Here is a 21,027-nt window from a genome sequence, read left to right as displayed (position 1 = left end):
TATGTTTGTTCCTGAGGAACAAACATACACACTCACTTACACACAAACTTGAAATTAGGAATGGAAATTGATTTCACTGTGGATTAACATATAGGATACATCCCGGGAAAATGTATGGTTCCCGGGGAATTTGTGAAAAACTGAATTCCACGCGGACGAAGTCGCAGGCGTCCAATTTTTATATTGGTTTAGAATTTTCAGAGTCTATTTAATGCAAACAAACAATCTAATCCCTCTATAATATTTTTAGTAGATAAAGTCCAAGGTTTCTCAAGGCACAATGCTTTTCATTTTGAAGATAGATCTATAATCTATAAATTAATTATGTTTCTCCTAGCGTGATTGATTAGATGCGTAAATAACCACTGTTGTTTTAGAGTAATTCCTTTACTTCAAGCGTTTAATTGTACCGGTGTAAACGAAAGCTGGCATGGCGCCAAACATTCCGATGCTCATTTTCATAGCAGACGACAAATTCCACCTTTATTGTACCACAAGATGCTACGACTATTTGATATACCTCTGAAGGTATCCTATCCTACTTTCCTACTAATATTATAAACGCGAAAGTTTGTATGGATGTATGACTTGATATGGATGATAATCATTTTAGTACCAACTTTTCTGAAATGATTGTTCTTTTCATTTGTTTATTTTGGATTTAAAATAAACAAATGAAAATTCTTAAATATCTAATTTTCAAATTTAATAATTTTTTACCTTCTCACGGATATCTCAGATCGGTTTTAATATTTAGGCCTGAAATTTCAATGCAAAATATTTCAAGTATCTGCGACAAATGAAATTAACTGATTGTTAAAAAAAATACGTGAAACGGCGTACTTACTCATTTTTCAAATTAAAAAGTTGCATTATGACTCTTAAATTTTTTTTAAATTAAAATAATATAATAGAACCAAAGGTCTATGGACATCGTGCCGAAACGTTAAATCGCATGGCGTCCTCTTTCATCGTCTTTGCCTGTAGGGTGGTAACTAGCCACGACCGAAGTCTCCCACCAGCCAGACCTGGACCAATTAAGAAAACCTCAATCAGCTCAGCCGTGAATCCAACCCAGGTCCTCCCTCTTGTAATTCCACCGCGCATACCATTGCGCCAAGAAGGCCTTTATTCATCATCGGTCATTATATAGAATCACAAGTGCACGAGGCGAGAAGGTGGCCAGCTGGCCTGCTGTGGCCGTGTCACCATCACGGACACGTGGTGCGAAGCGTCAGGAAGCACGGCGCGACGTAAACATGCCTATTTGCACAACTGATCTTGGCCAGATCTTGACCCATTAACACGGTAGCCGATGTCAGAGCAGTGTCGTTTTATATATTTTTAGCTGGTAGGCGGGAGCGGGGTTCTCGTCGAGTGGGCCGTGGGACGCGTCAAACGCCTCTCGCAAGCATTCTGCAAGATTGCCGCGCGCGTAATACGTATGTAATGCGTACGGGAAAATGACTTCGCGAGGCATAAGACGGAAGAAATCCTCCCTGTCCGAAGTGAAAGTGGCCGTGGTAGGCGCACCGTCGGTCGGAAAGAGTGGTATGTGTGCGAACGATCCCAGTTTATGTAAGCATACATACTGTACACATTGATAAAGTTGTGCTTTTCAGTTCATTGAAAGTGATATTTTGTGAAATGTTATTGTAGGTAGGTATAACAATGTACCAATTCGAATTACGTGATTGCGTGATAGCCCAGTGGACATGACATGTGTGGGTTCGAATCCGGTCCAGGGCATGAACCACCAACTTTTCAGTTGTGTGCATTTTAAAAAATTAAATATCACGTGTCTGAAACGGTGAAGGAAAACATCGTGAGGAAACCTGCATACCAGAGAATTTTCTTAAATTATCTGAGTGTGTGAAGTCTGCCAATCCGCATTGGGCCAGCGTGGTGGACTATTGGCCTAACCCCTCCCACTCTGTGAGAAGACTCGAGCTCAGAATATGAATTGAAAACGATTCGAATTGATAATAGTTTTCCAAGTAGGTATGTACATAGTTCTTATTTACTATAGGTAGATTCTACCCAAATCCCAAAGTAGATATACAATAGGTCTATGTTAATAATTGACTGATACTAAAGGGCTTTTTCTATTTGAAATTTTGATAGTCAAGAAATAGAGCCAATTTATAACTATAATATAATACGTACGGTGACAGTTGCCTTACGACGTCCATAATACGCACAACTGTTATCGTGAAACGCGGCAACTTTCAAGAGCGAAACGAACAGTCACCCGCACCTAGCTTGGTGAAAAACACTTTAACGCAGTATTTTTTAGACCAGTGTTCCATTTTTAACCGACTTCCAAAAAGGAGGAGGTTCTACGTTCGGCTGTATGTTTTTTTTTTTTTTTTTTTTATGTATGTCCAGCGATAATTCCGTCAATTATGGACCGATTTTGAAAATTCTTTTTTTGTTTTGAAGGGTCTTCCAGGGTGGTCCCATTTTTTTCATGTCAGGATCTGATGATGGCATCCTGGAGAAATTGAGGGAAACTTTCGAAAGTTGTAGAGATGGCTAGTGCGTTTGTTAGTGTTTCCATAAGGTATTTTAAACCACTACAACTTTATGAAAGTTTGGAGTTGGTCTGATGATGGAGCCGAAACACAGACGATGGAACTCGTCAACGATTTACAGCAGTCACCTTTTGTTTGGGCTTGATTAATTTGAATTGATGAGTACTTTCCACCGATATGGGTTGTGACTGTATTAAGGGTCTGATGATGAAGACGAGGGACAGTGAAGAGAACTCCTCGACGGTTCACAGTAGCTACCTCGTGTTTGGACTTGATAAATTTGTATTGATGAGAACTTTCCACCTAGATGGATTGTGACTGTATTAAGGGTCTGGTGATGAAGACGAGGGACAGTGAAGAGAACTCTTCGACGGTTCACAGTAGCTACCTTGTGTTTGGACTAGATAAATTTGTGTTGATGAGAACTTTCCACCTAGATGGATTGTGACTGTATTAAGGGTCTGATGATGAAGACGAGGGACAGTAAAGAGAACTCCTCGACGGCTCACAGTAGCTACCTTGTGTTTGGACTTGATAATTTTGTATTGATAAGAACTTTCCACTTAGATAGGTTGTGACTGTACACACGCAGTAGGTATGCTAACACTAAAAATAAAAAAATAAAAATTTTAATAAAAAAAATTCAACCGACTTCCAAAAAAAAACTTTAACTAAAAAGCAAAAAATAACATCCTACCTATGTGCTACCTTCTGATGAGTTTGAAGGCGGTGCCAAGCCAGTGTCGTGTTTTAATTAAAGCTGTTTCTGAAAGAACCACAGAAATTTTGTAGTTATAACGTGTTTAATTAAAACATCACTGGCTTGGCACCGCCTTCAAACTGATCAGAAGGTAGCACATAGGTAGGATGTTATTTTTTGCTTTTTAGTTAAAGTTAGTTTTTGACTTGGAAGTCGGTTGAATTTTTTTTATTAAAATTTTTATTCTGTTGAAGCTATGATGTATAAAATATTTTAACTTTTAATTAATAATAATTAATTACTTGGTTCCCGGCTGCGAAGACTTCCACTACTCCAATGCACTGTAGTGCGGATCATGAGACTCTGATGACTCTAAGTCCTGGGCGTATTTCATTTAAGAAAAAAATCTCGGCCCGGAGTTGGGAACTTGATATTACCTACATTCACTTGCCTTAAAGAAAATGGTAACTTGTCAGCGCCAGACCAAGACCTTCAAGTTACCGCTCAAATAAGGAGGGAAGGGAGGCCTGGCCCTGGGCCTTTGAAAGGCTTAAGTTGATTATGTTGATGATGATGATGATGGTGATAATGATGAATCTAAAACGAAGCTTTTGAAACATAATGCATAGGTACCTGCCCAGGTTTGTGTAAGGTTTGCCCAGAAAAATAAATAAACTATAGCTTGGAGACAGACTTTGCTTTTGGCTCGGACTTTGTCCTTGGTGAAACAATACAGCCTATCAGAACGTGGCAGGAAGGCTAGAAAAAACAGATTAGGTACCTACCTAATACGTGTCTGCTCCTTTTATTTCCGTAGCTATTTGCTATTTCCGTTTTTATTTGGTTCAAAAATCACCACTGCCGTCGATTCGGATGCATGCACTTCCAACTTTTCAGTTACGAGTAAGTGCATTTTAAGAAATTAAACATCACGTGATTCAAACGGTGAAGGAAAAACATCGTGAGAACCTGCATATATTTGAGAATTTTCAAAATTTTTTACGTATGTGAAATCTGCCAATCCGCATTGGACCAGCGTGGTGGACTAAGGTCTAACCCCTCATTCAGAGAGGCGACTTGTGCTCAATAGTGAACCGTATATGGGTTGTTAATGATGATGATGATGAAGTAGGCACAAGCCCAAAGTGCTTGTATTGACAAGCACTTTAGGCTTGTGATAAGTCAAGTTTGACTATTTGTAAAGCTTAATGACATTTCCATTATATTAGATATACATATATGGACCAAGATCCTGCAATAGCCAGACATGTCTCATTTTAGGAAGGCTGAAAGTTTATCAGGCTACGCTGCTTCCATGGGTAGTCAATTATGGTGTTTGGACTGTGGTGGCTTTGATAGAACGCAGGTTACAAGCGTTTAGAGCCTCAGCCGTCCTATATTGTCGTCGGCATAATATGAGAAATATCTCCAGTCATTGGTCACTTAGCTAACGTGGCAACCCTTAGAGTTCTCTTAAAAAAACTTGTTTTTCGAAGGGTTGCCTACTTGAGTCTGAGGGTCAATCCGTCACTGCGTCAAAGGGTCATTCTGTAGTGTTCCTGTGAAGTTTTGTTCTGAGGCAGTACTATCTCGTATTCTATAAGGAACCCTAGTTCCAAATCAACCTGAGGCGTGATTGCTAAGCTTCGAGTGCCTGTAACACGGCTAATAACCATGCCCTTGAGTCTGGAATACAGCAACGTTGCTTACCGGCAGAAATAAGCATTGCGACTGTACTATTTGCCCGGATGACCTCTGAAATACATATACAGGGTGCTCGGGAGTAGTTCCCATAACTTCAAGGTGTTGACGAATCCACTTATATGCGCCGAACTGCATAACTATTTTTTTTAACTAAAAAAGCAAACCTTTTTATGTTTTCATACAAAGTATTACAAATTATTACGACTATCCATGAAACACATTTAAAGCCTTTGGATAAAATTAATAGAAATATTGTTTAATTCAGATCACAGTACTAGACTACATTTTTGGCGAGAGCGACGACTTCTGTGGTGCAGTGATTTTTTTGATTACTTTAGGACAGGCCTGATATAAGCCCTTGTACTTTCTGATAATGATATGGATGGAGCCTGTATCGGACTTTGTCGATATATACGACATAGTTGCAACTAGCACTCCGCACTTCACTAATTATCTACTTCGCTATTAAGGATACTTATATAAGGATACGTATTTAAGATCTATTTACAAAATAAATATATTTACTCCGAATATATTCACTTTAGAATACATATTCCTTGGACATATTTAATTAATTTTCCTTAAAGAACATAAATAACCCTACAGTTATGGGCAATACTCCCGAGCACTCTGTATAATCTAAACTAATATTATAAAAATATTAGAATTGTTTTTTTGTGTTTGTTAATTATGTTTCTACTCAAAAACTATTTTCCAAAATTCTTTTACCATTAGAAAGCTAGGACTTCTCGAATAATATATTATATCATTGTGTTCCCACAGGAACAAGGAGTAGGCGGATAAAATCGCGGAGCATCTGCTATAGATATAGTTGAAAATCCACAAAATTAGTTTAATAAGACTACATTGTTAGGCAGGATGTAAGAGTACAATATATTGCCAAAGACAAGACAATGACGTGCTTATAAGACCGACCTCTAGTGTTCTATAAATATCCTTAGAAATATGTGAACTATTTCTGTATATACGGAGCCGATCGGAACAATATCTCCGATCATTGCGTCAACCCATCAACGTGTACCGACAAGAATCATTTAAATATTCCTTTTTGTTCAAGATAAAAGCCACATGTTGACTATTTTTACATTTTACATACAATCCTTACTAACATTATATGACATACCTATGTAACGTGCCTACAAAAACACCGCAAAAAGTGATCCGAATTTAGCGACTCAACTGAGCACACATGCACAATTTTGTGTTTACTTATAGTTTTTACATTTTCTAAACACAAAACACACAGAACAGAACCAATTACAGTCAGTCGGTTAGTAGATCCACACATTACCCCCTACAATCTCATAAACATATAGAATTTTCAAATTAGGTTCTCGATTACTCTTAAGCAGTTGAGTTTTTTGTTTTTAAATGCTTTTTTTGGACTTTTTGGTGTCTTCAAGACAGATCTATATTAAATATAACCAAGTGTATGAACTTGGTCAATTTAATAAAAAAATCCTATTAAGGTCAACTAGAAACGAAAATACTCATTAATAGTTTTTTTTTTACCGAACGAGTCGGGTGGGAATAAGAGCCTCGAGGTCTAAGCTCCTCGCCTGCATAAGACGCGGACTAATTTGCTCCCTCAGTGATTATCTTCCAGTTACTTTAAGTATCGAGTCCGCTTCCACTTCGGCGGTCTAATACGGTGTGGTGCGATGTAGTGGAGGTGTACATTCGGTCTTAGAGACTTAGAATTAATTTCTCCTCATAATCCTGCTCTAACAGTGGGGTCATCTCTTCGCGAGTGTATCGGGTAAGGTACGGACCTCGAGGCATTGCCTCCTTGCGCTAGTAAGATGCGGGGAACTTGCTTCCTCGCTAATGTCCTCCAGGCCTTATCGGGGCTGAGGTATCTTAGCAACATTCATCGTCAGTCTGTTCAGTGTAATGTGGACTGCGATTCCTCGCCATTCAAAGCTTGCGGTTTCATGCCCGGTAGTTTGTCCCGTGCCAGTAGTGATTCGGTGACTACCCTGCGCCGCGACGATGTCTTTTTCAGTTCTTCCCGCGCGAACTGCGATTGTATCGCTGTCCTGCAGCGGGCAGGTGCCTTTTCCGATGCTTGCGTCATCGTCGTCTCAGTCGTTGCTTACAGTGCTTCTACCTTCGAAGATTCCCATTTTTAAAATCACCAGGTAGAGGACACCCATTTGGTGGTCTTTCGCTGTACGGTGCGATACCGTGGAGGTGTTCGTTATCCACGCGCGCGAATATTCGGCGCGGACCTCGGACAAACTCCTCCACGGTGGGCGTCCTGGTGTCACGGTGGATAAAGTCATTTCAGACGTACCTCGGAGTTCCTGAGTGATACTCCATATTGTCTATGGCGCTTTTCTGATAGGTTTTAAGTAGTTCAACCGACTGCCACTAGATGGCGCTTATTTGAAACGTTCGAAGTAGTAAGTAGGACTGCCGCTGGTTGGAGTAGTAGAAACTTGGAGGAGAATGTGAATGTCGATCGTTTTTGAAAGTGTCCGTTAATTTTTTTTTTGCTACTAAAGTCAAGTAACGATTTTCGTGGACATGCCAACAACCATTTGGCATGTTAGGACCATATACTGAGCTTGGAATATTGCCAGCTTACTGCTTATTAATGACAAACATAACATTAATACTCGTATAAGAGTAGGTATATGTTTGTTTTATAATCATTTTGAAAATAATCATTTTATAAATAAGTAACTGACATTTGCTTGGTGACGGAAAAACTGGAAAATATTAGGTACTAACGGACCCCCGCGACTTCGTCCGCGTGGAAATCAATGTAAACTTACAACCCCTATTTCAACACTTTAGGGGTTGAATTTTATTTGCGTAATTTTTTCATGATCAATACACAAATTTTTAGAACTGTAACTTTAAAAACATATTGGTACTCGAATTGAGAACCTCCTCCTTTTTTTGAATTCGGTTAAAATACAAACTTTCAATCCTCATTTCAACCCATTCTCTTTTTATTTTAGGGATAAAAAGTAGGCTATGTTCTGCTCCAAGGCCCAATTTATCATAATACCAAAATTCATCTTGATCGGTTCAGCCGTTTAGCCGCGCCCGCGTTATCGTCAATGAGAAAATCGAGAAGACAGAATGGATATTATAGTGTCTATATCACGGCAGACTTCTTATAGAAGAAGAATATCGTGCAATATTTTGTAATATATCGAAGGGCTTAGGTAACGTTTTCAATGAAAGCTCCCTTCTTAACCTTTTCAAATTTATTAAACAGATTTACACGAAACCTAAGCAAGTTATGCCTAACCTAATCTAAGTCTTCATCTTCATAAATACGCAACCGTTGCCTACTTGGTTCTTCTATTACTAAAGCGTTAACTTAGGGTTTTATGTTCTGTGGTTCAACCTTTCGAAGGATACAACGCCATGATATAAGTACACTCGTTAAAACCACCCCTATTATATCTATAACTATGTACCTCCTACCCTCTGTTTGCGTTGGGGGTTTAAAATTTATAGTTCCGTTACCCTAGTCTGTCAACACATATTAGAGTGATGAATCTAATAAAGTAATACGAAATAAAGCTTCAGAAATCAAGAGTCAACAAAATAAATAGGTACCTACGTAAGCAAATGGATTGTTTTCTAAATTACGTTTATTGACATAACAATGTTAGCCAATTCGAAACATTGGAGGAATATGCGATAAGCAAACATTATTTCAGTTAAAAATAGAGGTAAGTATGGAATCATATTACCACTTTCAAACTGTAGGTAGTAGGTACTATTGGTACCTACTAATAGATATACATAGCTCGTAAGAAAGCTTACAATCTATTATATCTATTCTATGTCATTATAGTAGTGAGTAGGTATCCACTATGGATGTATTTTGCGATAGGGCCGAATTACATAGGTCTAAGGGCGGACGAAGTCGCGGTCGTCCACTAGTAGCTTATATTAGATCCCAGGTTTACAGGTACCCAGGTTTAACAGACAAAAAATGATAGCCATATATAGAAATGTCCAACTACTTTTTAGTCCTGGCTGATTTGGACAATTGGACGAGCGTGGTGGATCCTACCTCTGTATTTCCTCTCATATATGGAGGGAGAGAATTAGTGGGCCTTTAAAATGTCCCGATAAAGATGATGATTTACAGATTCATACCATTCAATTGAACATGAAACATACGCCTCTTAATAACTTTCACGAATTGCATGATGGGCTTATGAGTGTGCAATATGTAATTTGGTGGTTACAAATGGTTCTGGATCTCAGATTCTGGAAAAGTTAGGAGCCTCATATTTGGGTAAATGATATTTCAAAGTGTTAGCTTCGTTATGACTATACAAGATACACAATTTGTAAAACTTTTCTCGATAGTTTATTTTTTTGAAAAATACATGTTTTGCTCACATTTTGCTTTCAATCTCAGGAAAAGCAAACTTATTTTCTTAAATTTTTGTTTTGTATAGAAAATTAGGTATATATCTTGAACATGGCCGTTTTGTTTTTCGTTATGTTGTTTAATTTACTTGCAATTAGGTAAAAATGATTTGGCGCTCACGTCATAAAATTTGCGTCGCGCGTCAATCGGTCCGTGCTTTTCACTCACGTGAAAGTGATAATTCGGCGTCTCGTTTGCGCTTCGAATTTTATCCATATCGTACCAACGTGCTGCGCGCTCTTAATGCAATCACAAAGTTACCTTTCGACCCCTCGGTCGAAATTCATATTATTTTATATGTTACACGAGATAGAATTTTATTCCAATGTTTCTTTGAGCGAGGTAGCATTCGTTCACTTTCCTCGCTCCTGAATACGGTACTTTAGGATGTACCGTATTCAGGAGCGAGGAAAGTGAACGAATGCTACCTCGCTCAAAGAAAAAATTGGAATAAAATTCTATCTCGTGTAACATATAAAATAATATGAATTCATTGAAGCGATCTCAATGATAATGCTATTTTCGTTCTTCGCCAGTGGAACTGCAGCCTAATCAAATCATCCTCGAGCATGCTTATTGGCGAACAAACAAATCCTATCCGATATTAAAGACAGATGCTAATTTACTTGTAGGTTTATTCGTTTATTTTTGAGAGCTCTTGGCGTCCTGTGTATTTTTAATTCATGGTCGCCATTTCACTAAACAAGAGATAGCTTTTTATGGTGGGCTCGACCACATATCTAGGATTATTTCCTAGGTCAGGCCTGACCCCTGACATCGAGTCTATTATCCTAGGGTGGGCAAATGTCCATTCTATAGTGGGCACGCCCCCCCCCCCCACCCTCTTCTATATCTATCTTTTTGACGACCTCCGTGGCGCAGTGGTATGCGCGGTGGACTTACAAGACGGAGGTCCTGGGTTCGATCCTCAGCTGGTTGAGGTTTTCTTAATTGGGTCAGGTCTGGCTGATGGGAGGCCGTGGCTAGTTACCACCCTACCGACAAAGACGTACCGCCAAGCGATTTAACGTTCCGGTACGATGTCGTGTAGAAACCGAAAGGGGTGTGGATTATCATCCTCCTCCTAACAAGTTAGCCCGCTTCCATCTTAGATTGCATCATCAATCATCAAGTGAGATTGTAGTCAAGGGCTAACTTGTAAAGAATACAAAAAAAAAAATCTTCTATACGCCTGTGGGCCCGACACAAATTCTTCATTCATCTGGTGGAACGTCAACCTAATCAGCCTAAACAACGGGCATGTTTATTGTGTGTGCGAACAAACAAATACTATCCGATATTAAGACAGATGCCGATCGAGTTTATTCGTTTATTTTTGTGAGCTCTTGCGGTTGTTTGCAATTCACAACCTCACAGAAATCTTTCATCGAGTCCATTTCACAACAAGATTACTTTGCGTGTGGGAATTTAGACTTTATTGAACACGTGTACCTATGTTGTCAACGATCTTTTTTCATGCATGTGGGTCATGCAGTGGCGTGCACAAGGTGTATAACTAGAACTAGGCATGCGTACAAATGATGCCAAATAGATAATTCCTCCTCCAATAATAAGTTCGTAATTAATGGTGTAAATTAAAATGATAACTATAATTTAAAACAAGGCCTGAATAACCCAGCCTGTCAGCGACCCTATTCACTTTTTTGGTCTTCATTATCAACCTATTAAAATAAACATCAAATCAATTGACAAAATGTCATTTACTGTGTGATGTCCACCAGTAAGCGTCGGATGTCATTTTTGCATAGAATCTTAATTTCGTATATAATATGTCAACTAACATAGTGAATGAGCCTGCTGGATTGGGACGGATTTGGCATCAACATCAATGGCGATTTGATCACTCAATTGTGATTAGCCCGTTGCCGACTATGAAGTCTTTATGGCAGATACTCTGGATGACCTTAGCACCATGCTCAATTACCTCAGCAGAGTTTCTAAAAATGAACATGAGTAAGACAAAGATCATGTGTAATATTCTTGTACGGCTCCACACAGTTATATTTAAGGACTCCGCACTCGAAAGACAAGTATATAAAACCTAAGACACACGGTCCAGTAAGGTAGGTCCAATTTTGAGAAATAGGTGAACCGCCAACTTGGTTGGACAGCGTTTGGGAAACTCCACGACATCTTTACGTCAAAAATTTCTCCGTGCCTGAAAACAAAGGTCTGCGAACAGTGCGTGTTACCAGTGATGACTTACGGATCAGAGACTTCATCTAACTATAGGCCTCATATAATAAGGCTCAAAGTTGATGGAGCAAGCTGTGCTTGGAGTTTCTCTGCGTGATCGAATCAGAAATGAGGAGGTCCGTAGAAGAACCAAAGTCACTGAGATAGCTCAGCGAGTTGCGAAGCTAAAGTCAGCTAAAGGCGGGGCATATAGTTTCAAGGGCCGACGGACGTTGGGGTCCCAAGGTGCAGGAATAGCGAATTAGCACCGGAAACAGTTTTGGTCGACCCACTAGGCGGACCGAAGACATCGAGCGGGTTGCAGGGAGACGTTTGATGGCGACGGTTTGAGAGAGGCAAGGAAGCAAGCGGCTAATGTCCAGCAGTAGGCGTCCATCGGCTGTTAATGATGCTGATGATGAATTTGTCATAAAAATAAGTCACAAGACGTGGAATTTTCGCATGTGTTCTAAATAGCTTTCTCGTTCGTGAATAGGTACATGTACACATGTGCAATGTGTAATCGTAGAATTGGTGAATGTAAATAAATAAATGTCGATTGCAAAGTATAACCGATGATAAACGTAACTTCCAGTCTACAGAAATAGCTTGTATTTACGATTCAACTACCGCCGTAACGAGTACTTGAAATACTGTTCTCAATACACTGACAGACGAGATCACGGTTGTTTCAAAGGGATTCCTAAACATGATATCAGTTAAAGGTTAAGCGGCATTTCACTTCTAAACAGCTTCTTACCCCATATCAGGCACAGGTTCGAACAAGCATGGAATACTGCAGTCATCTATGGGATGGGTCTGCTAAAAATCAGCTCTCCGCATTATAAATATGATATTTATTTTACTACCCGATAGCACGTTCTTTGTTTTTCTTTTCTCTTTTTGGTTGTTATTTCTTTTTTAATATTGTATATGTAATAATAACTAATGCACAGTTAAACCAACTGTTGCATCATGGTTAAGCTTAATTTTTTATTAATATGTTTTTTGTAGACTCAGTTGATCGTCGCGCTAGACGTATCATTGGTGATGAATCTCTGACTGGAACGTCTCTTTAAAGTCTTTAACACCGACCGACGTAACGTTGCCTGTCTTTCGGTTTTTTACCGGATATATTTCGGAGAGTGCGTATAGAAACTTTTCAATCTAGTCCCTCCATCGCCATTCTACCACGGAACAGCGAGACATCGTGCACATTGGCATCATTTTGTTGTCGATGTCCAGTCGACTCTCACAAAACGTAACGCGTCGACGTTTCTAATAAGAAATGCCCTTCCGGCTTCTGTGTTTCCTAACACTTATGATTTGTTCACTTTTAAGGCAAGAGTGAATAGGTTTTTCTAGGCTCATCGTTGCTTTCTACCAGGTATGATTGTAGTCAATCGTAAGTTTATTTTGAATAAAAAAAAAGTACAGTAAAATATCTATTATTGTTCTTTGAATATTTTTTAGAGTTCCATACCACAAAATATAAACAGTGACAACTACACCTTCGTCATTTTATAAAAGCTAAAAGTTAGTTAGTTCATGCTCCTGCCATAGACAAGTAAGCCAACAACAATGTATGTTGGACCGTGGAGGCTTTGGGAGGTAGCAGGTTTCAAGGATCCAGACCGTCAACAGTCTAAGTATAAAGTGTAATTTTATTATATTTTCCTCGGCATAATATGATAAATTATATCCCCAGCCGCCAGTCAGCTTTCGGGAACCCTTGGAAAAACACTATTCAATTCAACCCTCCCGCTGTGGGAGGGTTGAATTGAACATTTGATAGCCTAAGCAACCGGTGGTCAGGGCTCCAGAGTGAGGAACCTTCAGAAACCGACTCTTGATCCAACAGTCCAACAGAGCTTCATAAGATATTGGTCGAAGCTTTTCGTTATTAGACCATTGACTGAAACAACTATCGAAACAATAGTAGATAAAACTTTAGGGGCTCTAGCGAAGGGCTGCCATTAAGCCAATGACAAACTTCCAGCTTTTATAAAATGACGATGGTCTTGGGTTCACAGGCTCTTAGACTACTTTTTTTTTCTTTCTTTCCTACCAGTCAGTACGGAACCGCTGTGCATTTCTCCGTACTGACTTAGACTACTGTAATACACGTGTTCACTGTTATTTTGTTTATTTCCAGCGCTAACGGTTCGGTTTCTTACCAAACGCTACATCGGAGAATATGATCATCAACAGGGTACTTATTTTTTATTTATGATTTATATCTATACTATTATTAATAAAAAGAGATAAATTTTATGGTATTGTAGGGGGTCATCTCTGAATCTACTGGAAGGATTTTGAATTTTTTTTTACCACTAGAAAGCAACGTTATTTGTGAGTGTCATAGGCTATGCTTCCCCGTATTCTAAAGAAAAACTACCCCCCTAGCCAAGTGGCACGTTGACACGCTTTCTTCGTTCGCTAACGCTTCGAAAACTAGAAAGATGTATGGAGATGAATGATTTGCTATCGACAGGTCACGTGATCAAGGTCTGTCATTTCCATTTGGCTAGAGGGGCTGGAACTACGCGAGAAAAACTGTGGGACGCGGTCTAGTTGTAAATGTTTTTCTATAACTTGCTAAAACAATGTTTGCCTTAACAATTAACAATGTGTCCCTTGTAAAGTTAATTTATCGAAATGATAATAGGATATGTAATTGTCATTTTGAACTGTAAATAAATCTATAAAGGCAAAGTAAACTATTAGGTTTATTAAAAACTGTTAAATTATTTGCCGAACAATATTTTTCTTGCAGACATGTTTTTAACCTTGTCTAATTAATTGGAAACATGAAGTAATTGTGCATTTACACTTTCGGATCAGTATCATAGATTAATTTGACTAAAAGATTCGAATGACCATTTATTTACGCAACTTTTTTTCTTCATATTTCAGAGAGTAAATACAAGCACGAAGCACTTCTAGATGGGGAACCGATTCTCTTTGAAATATTGGACACATGCCCAAAGGTACCACTAGTCTTTAAGCATTTTAGAATTTAAACTATCATGAGTGTTATCTATATTAATTTATACACACAGCTAAAACTTACGTGATTACGCGTCGGAGTATGCCCGACTAGTTTCGAACCCATACGGGACTCTTAGACATGAGCTGGTTCTTGCAACGCGGCACAATCCAAACTGATCGGGCATACTACTTTATGATAAGTTAATAGTCTAGCATATGTTAATTACTTTTTTAGATAAGTACTTGAGCGCGCGCTCCCTTAGAAGCATTGCTTTCCTAGGGGCGTGCTTAGTTTGCTTTAGGGATATTCCGGCTCTGCATATTCCTCATATGCAGTGAAAAGTTTAGCATAAATATTGCATATGCATTAGTTTTCAATGTGCTGGTTCTGGGAACTGTTACTATAAAATTCTCCACTCTTTTTAATAAAAATGCCTATGCTTAATAATGCAACGTGTAGCAGATTTCGGTTTTAAGATAGTAGTGCTAGTAATACTAGTTTTAAAATCCCTAACGATATACAGAAGGATAAAGAGAATCTAATAAATCTTGAGGATTAGGTATGTCTTTTTGTTATTTTGAAAGTGGTATAGCTTTGAGTGTTGTTAGTATTATAATAATTTATATACTTACCATTATATTTTATATACAACTTTTCATAAATCAAACATTAAATAATGCGTGGATCTTGCCCATAATACATCAGTAAAAATCGTAAACCATTCAGTTCAGCAGTTCTTTTAGCGTGCACACGCAAAAATTTAAACGGACAAACAGACAAACATTCTAATACGTAGTCATTGAGACTCAGTAACTTAAAGGAACTCGTACATATTAAGATATTTTGAAAACATATTTAAAGTACATTTGCGGTTATAATAATCAACGAGTTATATTGTACCTATAAAGAAGTAAGTTTGTAATGTTGTAGGGGGTACTCTCTGGATCTACTGAATCGATTTTGAAATTTCTTTTACTAACGGGAACAGTAAACTTTTTTGGGAACGAAAACTACGCGAGTGGAACCTAATCTAAAAATCTGCTATTCATAAGTTGGTATAAGTGGTTCTTGTGCATTTCAGGGTTTAAACGAGCTACCTGGCAACGAGGTCGCGCAGTGGGCCGACGGTTTGTTTCTGGTTTACTCTATTACGGATAGAGAATCGTTCAATTATGTGAGACGAGCGAAGCAAAGTCTACAGCCCGAAGTTCCTTTGACCCTGGTGGGGAACAAGGCAGATATGGTGCATTTGAGACAGGTTAGATTTACTCTCATTTAATTATTTACACACCTTCACAACACCCTGAAGTCAGTATTCAATTGAGCGGTTGGTAGTATAGGGCCAAATCGAAGGCAAAAGATCCAGAGGCCGATCTGCAACCCGCTGCACGGATTTGGTCAAGGCTGCTACACAAACATCTGTGGTTGAGTGTTCCCATAATGCAGCCAATCCCCATAAGTGGAGAAGCATTACACCATTACACAGAAAGCAATACCGTCGCTCATCGCTGCAACCACGAAATCATGTTCTGGGCATTATGTCATGGGCTGGGTATAGTCCAGTTGTAGAAAGGAAAACTGTGCATAGCAAAGAACGTAGATACAGCGCTAAAGGTGAAAAGCTTTGTAGTGTCATCATTATCACTGCGTGCTGGGTGGGTGTATTTTACAAACTGAAGTTTGGCGATCAGACAGAGATAACTTTTCTAATCTCTTGAAATATTTTTCACCAGACTGTAGTTACTCTAAATTGGTTATTCGAAATTTTTTTATGACTATCGTGCTTTCCAGGATCAGTTCAGGAAACTCGTAGCGGGATACTCTTTGCAGATGTCCGAAAAAGGCAAGGAATCTCAAGCAGTACGGGTAAACCTGGCTCTGTAGCCAGGTTTCCCTTCTTAGACTGCATCAGCATGTTATATTAATGTCTCGAAAGCATTAAATAATCTAGGTGGTTAGCTTTTAGTTTGTATTTGTCATTATTATCACCATCATTAACAGCCGATGGACGTCCACTGCGGGAATTATGCCTCTTGCATGGACTTCCAAATAAAACGGTCTCGAGCCGCCAGCATTCAGCGGTTCCCTGCAACCCGCTCGATGTACTCGATCTACCTAGGTCGAACAACACTTCGGGTCCGGGGTTGCCATTCTAGCACTTTGGTACCCCAACATCCATCGGCTCTTCGAACTATGTGCCCTGCCCATTGCCACTTCAGCTTCGCGATTCGCTTATCTATGTCAGTGACTTTGGTTCTTATGCGAATCTTCTCATTTATGGATATACCCTTCTTAAGAGGGTCACAGTTAACGACCAACTCACTGATCCGTTAGTCATTATAAGTTTATATTTGTTTCGGGAGCAAATTAATATGTAGCGTCGTAAATACTCAGTCATATCTTATGTATTTGCGACGCTTGCCTTTGAGACTTTAAGCCCTTGGTCATAACCTTGGACACCATATTTTTTTTTGATTGTATGTCCGAAAAATTGTTCCATGCGTCAGGTGACCGAAGTGCTGGCGCTTATTTGGCCCAAAGGATAAGTCTTGCCATCCAGAGTGGTAACAGCGCCAGCGTATTGGGAATACCTCATTCAGGAATTCATCGCCTCTAATTTAACTGTATGATTTGTTTACAGGTTAGTCTTGAGGAGGGTGAAATTTTGGCGAAAGACTTTGAATGCAACTTCGCCGAGGTGGCAGCGGCAGAGCAAGTCAATCAAGTCGGCGAGGTGTTCCACGAGCTCTGTCGAGAGGTGCTCTCTCACCGAAGGCGGGCGAAACACAGCCTTTTAGACAGAATGTTGGGTTCCAAAACTGCGTATCGGGTTTATTCACGCGGCAAAAGTGACAGCGCTCTACCCAAAGACTAAATATTTTTTAATTTTTGCATTTATAATATGACGTGTTTACTTTTATATTTAAAGTCTGCACAGTCTTTTTTCTGCAGTCAAATTGAAATTTTACATACATACTATGCATGAATTTCAAATAAGCCGAAAACTTACATTAAGTGGCTAACATAATGGTGAAATTGTTAATTTGATTTTTATTTTACACATTATTCTGAAGACATAGAATGCTTTTGTACAGGTATAGATAGATACATCTCCAAATTTGTCTTTACACTTATTATCGTAATTTTAGCTTTTTCTTAGAAAAAGTCTATGCAACATAATAATGAAAATTCATCACAATCATTCTATTTATAATGAAACTAGTAATTTTTAAAATTAATTTTGAAAGACATTTTGTATGAAATATTTTGATCACAAAACTATAATTTTTACTAAAAACTTTGACCTTCAATAGTTTTTTTGGACAAGTGGGAACGATGGGTGATCTTTCAAAAAACCTTGAGAAAAATATTCTTAGCTTTTATGAAATTTTTTTTAGCTTCTGTGAAAATTAGCAATGTAAGCAAGAGTAATTGCTTACATTGCTATTAGATATTATCTAACCCATAATATGTGGGAACGGAAAGCCCGATATTACGTCCTCCCTTACACTTTATGGTGGGATATTATGCGTACCATGAAGGATTGTACAGACTTTAGTAGAGAACGAATTCGATTATTAGACTTGAATGAACGTGACGAACTTTAAGTAGTTAACTTCAAAAAGTCTCTATGTGATGAGCAATAGATGATGGTTTTCATGGCAGTATAGGTCACAGGGTAAGCCACTGAGTTACAGTGTACTAGAGACTCGCACGCATTACTATTGTGTTCCGTTCAACTGCGGCGATATCGCCGCACTTTGTAGTTTCGTGCTGACATATTTTGTTGAGCGAAACGCCATGTATCATGACATTGACGACGATGCGGATGCAATGCGATGTATCGTTGCATATATTAAAAGAGTGCGTATACTTAACTAATGTTTTAGCAATGCAGCAAATATATATTAACTACCTACAGCTATTATATTAACTACATAATATTATAAAAATAAAAAAGGAAATATACTAAATTTAAACTATATCTAGAGACTCGGGCCACCTCGGGCGTCGTAGAATTCGTCCGAGTCGATGTCCATTGGTAAACTGCCATGCAGCAAATACTTCAATCATCCACTTCTGTGCTGGCCCCACGCTCTTTTTATGTTGCAACATGATTTTTGTTTGAAACTGCTTCTCTAGTACGTAGTAACTCAATGTTGTTAACAGAATTTATGCGTATGGAGGGAATGTATGTCACTACTTTTACTTGTGCTTAAAAATAAACGGTTTTATGAAAATTCGGTTTTCCACGTTATTCCAATAGCGGTGAAATTCATCATCACCAGCCCGTTTATCTACTGAAAACTTCTTGGAACAAAGAAAACCTCAATTGTTTCTCTCTCTTAACAGCTTGATCAGACCATAGTTGTATTTTCTATAATTTTAATAATTTATAGTCTAATATATTAATTTATATTCCTAAGTGATTATCATGTTTTAAAGACACATAAGTAGGTGGTAAGTTTTTATATTTCCAATTTAATTATCTAAGGCCCGGTTTTACTACCTTCTGATAAGTGTCTGTGAGTTATTCACAAGTTTTGTCTTTGTCATTTGACATGAAGTGAGAAAGTGACAAAACATACGGTTAAGGCGGATTTATATTTGTCTGGCGTGTCGTGTCGTGACGCGTCAGAACAGAATCGGTATCATTCATTTTGTATGGCAACGTTTACACTTATGTGTTGTGATATGTCGTGATGGTTTCTGATTCTGTTCTGATGAGTCACAACACGACACGTCAGACAAATATAAATCCGGCTTTAGACTATCCAACACTCATTAGAACGTGGGGAAACCGACTTTAAATGTAGTTACTTTGTCACTTCAGTAGATGTTAATAATTATTATATACCTACAAACAAATGTCTCTTATGTGTATTAAATTACTTTTAATTTGTATTTAATGATTAAGAATAATGATTCATATCGAATTTTACCAAATGTAATATTAGTATTTAAATATTAATTTAATTTTTGGTATTCATAAATCCAAGGATTTTATCGGGATAAAAAGCTTATGTATCTTTCTTCTATCGTTCAGTGAAAGTCGCATTAAAATCAGTTCAGCGGTTCAGCCATCTGGACAGACAAAATTTTTGAAAATGTTTGTATTATAGTATCGTGTAAATATGTAACTTTAAGCACTTGAGATAACAAAGTTATTTTTCAGTAATAGACAAACACTTCTATTTTTATGACTATGTATCGATTTATATGTGTTGATAGGTACTGATTTTCAACGTAAAAGAGCAACTTTGAAAAGTGTATTTGGCCACGGCGCCTGGTTTCATGTCAATGTTTTAAGTGTGTATGTGTTGTTGTATGACTTACCAACTAAGTTCTACGCAATGATTTTATACTAATAAGATTTAATATCATTGATTAGAGAGGTATATTATGTGCCAAAAACTTACCGCAAACAGTGTCCTAAACTTAGCTAATCCACTGTAAACAATATTTAGGTATTATTATGTTTAAATATGACAATAATTGGGCGCCTTTGTTAGTGCCTATCGCCTAGTGCCATATCTAATAGTAAAATATCATTGGTTCTACGCAACCAATGTTGTATTATTATAGATTTAATCATAATGAATATTTTAATTTTCACTCTATTTTGAAAAAAATCATTTAGATTTTTCGTTTGTTTTTAGTTTAATATAAATAAATTTGCAATATAAATCACAATGGAAACCACATTTATTACACCCTACCCCTAAATACTACCTTTTTATATGTATATATTATCTTAAAGCTCATAAAATTAAATGCCAAAGCCATGAGCTGATTCAGTAGATGGACACTTACGTAGTAAATATATTGTAAAGGGCTGCTTACTCGGTTACTGTTTATACAGTTTTCCTAACATATATGTAATGATTTTTTATTTATTTTTTGTTATAAATATTAATTAAGTAAAATAATATTACAATTACCAATTTTTTATAATAAAGTCTCGCGTTATCTCTTGTTTATAATTATTGAATTTATAAGTTTATCGATATAAAATTTTATTTTTGATGAAGCTGTGCAGATAATGGAGAATGTTTACTATTTTTAAATGTCAGCTTTCTGTATTCTCCGTTGAAAATAAAAAATGCTCGTGAAAGAATTATTTCAATACGTTAATTAGTTCCCGAGATATACAATTTTAAAACGAGCGCGAGGCGATCAGCCCGCGTATACGCCGTGACGTCATCGTCCGTCATTTGCCCGGCCGGTATAGGCTATTTCGTACTTCTGCCTTACCTACTGACGAACTAATAGTTAGAATTGAAAAATTATTTTTGTGTTGAAAAGCTCATTTATCGAGGAAGGCTATAAGCCACACAACATTACGCTACGACCAATTGGAGTAAAGCACCGATCAAAAATGTGGCCAAAACGGAAAAAATAATGTTCGGGCGTCGGCTAGTCTTCTTAATATATAAATGCGAAAAGTTATTTTCACGAAATTTCGAAAACG

General features: G+C 37.9%; 1 protein-coding gene across 2 annotated transcripts; it reads left to right on the top strand.

The window, feature by feature from the left end:
- Positions 1 to 1,314: 1,314 nt before the first annotated feature.
- Positions 1,315 to 19,957, top strand: LOC112053844 (ras-related and estrogen-regulated growth inhibitor). 2 transcript variants are annotated; one of them, XM_024093412.2, is made up of 5 exons: positions 1,315 to 1,551; positions 13,719 to 13,775; positions 14,480 to 14,553; positions 15,637 to 15,813; positions 17,197 to 19,957. In XM_024093412.2, exons 1-5 carry the CDS (start codon positions 1,464 to 1,466, stop codon positions 17,428 to 17,430), a joined length of 630 nt encoding a protein of 209 aa, XP_023949180.1. In that variant the 5' UTR covers positions 1,315 to 1,463; the 3' UTR covers positions 17,431 to 19,957. The 2 variants fall into 2 exon arrangements, with proteins under 2 accessions (XP_023949180.1, XP_023949178.1); XM_024093410.2 differs by having other exon boundaries at positions 1,315 to 1,578.
- Positions 19,958 to 21,027: the final 1,070 nt, after the last annotated feature.

The sequence above is a fragment of the Bicyclus anynana genome, chromosome Z, assembly GCF_947172395.1.
Source record: "Bicyclus anynana chromosome Z, ilBicAnyn1.1, whole genome shotgun sequence".
NCBI classification, from domain to species: Eukaryota; Metazoa; Arthropoda; class Insecta; order Lepidoptera; family Nymphalidae; genus Bicyclus; species Bicyclus anynana.
This window is presented reverse-complemented; position numbering and strand designations above follow the sequence as displayed.